At 68.0% G+C, this 1452-nt stretch overlaps 1 protein-coding gene across 1 annotated transcript; it reads right to left on the bottom strand.

Moving 5' to 3' along the window:
• Positions 1-337: 337 nt before the first annotated feature.
• Positions 338-1350, bottom strand: MNEG_16620 (adenylosuccinate synthase; the record flags this gene model as incomplete). Its single annotated transcript, XM_014034910.1, has 3 exons — positions 338-601; positions 996-1062; positions 1313-1350. Coding segments are annotated over 3 exons (369 nt in total), but the record flags the coding sequence as incomplete, so codon positions are not given.
• Positions 1351-1452: the final 102 nt, after the last annotated feature.

A 1452-nucleotide genomic window follows, 5' to 3' on the forward strand; every position in this document is an offset into this window, starting at 1 on the left:
ACCCGTCGTAGCCGTTCACCCAGCTTGATACAGTGCACAGGTTCCTCCCGACCTGCGGTCACGCACAGCGCGTTACACCGCCCCTGACGGCCGCCTGCCAGCGGCCGAGCCATGGTTCACGCACCGCTTCCGTCACGCGTCACCCCTTGCCTAGCACAACCCAGGCGCCATTGAATCGGAGTTACATGAAGTTTTTTGGAAGGAAGGCAATGCAGCCGATGCATCGATCACAAACACGCCTCTCCGCCCCCTGTGACAGGAGGGCGCGCCGCCACCGCCGTCCCACAGCTGCAGCCGCACGCGCATCACCAGCCGCCACGGCCGCCGCCCGCGGGGCTCACTGGGAGGGCTTCGTGACCACCGCGTCGCGCCCCGGCCCGACCCCGATCCACCGCACCTCCACCCCCGCCAGCTCCTCCACGCGCCGCACGTACGCCTGCGCGGCGGGCGGCAGGTCGCCCCACTGGCGCGCGCCGCTGATGTCGGAGCACCAGCCGGGCAGCACCTCGTACTCCACCTCGAGCTGCTCCAGGGTCGGGATGTCGGCCGGCATGGATGATGTGTGGCGCTTGCCGTCCTTGGTCACGTACGCAACACCCACCTGGCGGGGGTGCGGGGGGTGGCGATTGGGTGAGATGTTTGATTAATTGGCGGGGATGAGGTGAGAGAGGGGGCGTGCTGCTGATAGATGCATGGTGCGCGCATTATTGTGCAGGGAAGGACCGACGCGTGGGGCAGACGGGGTTGGGGCGCAGCGCAGGCGCGCAGCGAGGCGCGCCCGGGCTGGCGGCGGGTGCGGTGCCCGCCGACGGCCCGCTCGCCTGCCGGCACCCTCCGCGACGCCCCACACCCCGACCATAAGGCGCTCGTGGTCAGTGCCCCTGGAATGCCCCCGGCGATCAAACAGCTCAGCCAACCCCTCCCAGCCCCAGGCCCCCAAATCCCGCTCCAACCTCCTGAACGCTGCCCTGATCCAACCTCACAAAAAACCCCACCTTGATCTCCTTGAGGTCTGACAGCACGTCCAGCTTGGTCAGGTTCAGGTGGGTGAAGCCGTTGACCCTGGGGGTTGGGAGTTTGACCGGGGGAGAGGCAGGGGTGGGTCGCAGGTTGGGTTACTAACCGGCGCCTCCCCCGAGCGACGGTGGTCGGTCATTAAGCAAGGAGCGCTGTGAGCGCAGAGCGGGGGGGCGGGCCGTGCACCGGAGCGCCGCCTGCCACCCGGCGTGCGGGACGCAGCGTGGAGCACGCGCGGAAGGGCGAGCTCGGGCAGTTGAGGAGGCGCCATTGGACACTCGACATAACAACACACCCGGCCGACCGCACAGCCCCCCAAACTGCCTCCGACATACCCCCCCAAACAAACTCTGAACTCACAACCGACGATTCACCCCTCGCCCCCCAACCCCGACACCATGCACCCTAGATACCCCACCCCGTACTCCACTCACC

Source organism: Monoraphidium neglectum (assembly GCF_000611645.1).
Source record: "Monoraphidium neglectum strain SAG 48.87 unplaced genomic scaffold scaffold06594, whole genome shotgun sequence".
Lineage (NCBI taxonomy): Eukaryota > Viridiplantae > Chlorophyta > Chlorophyceae > Sphaeropleales > Selenastraceae > Monoraphidium > Monoraphidium neglectum.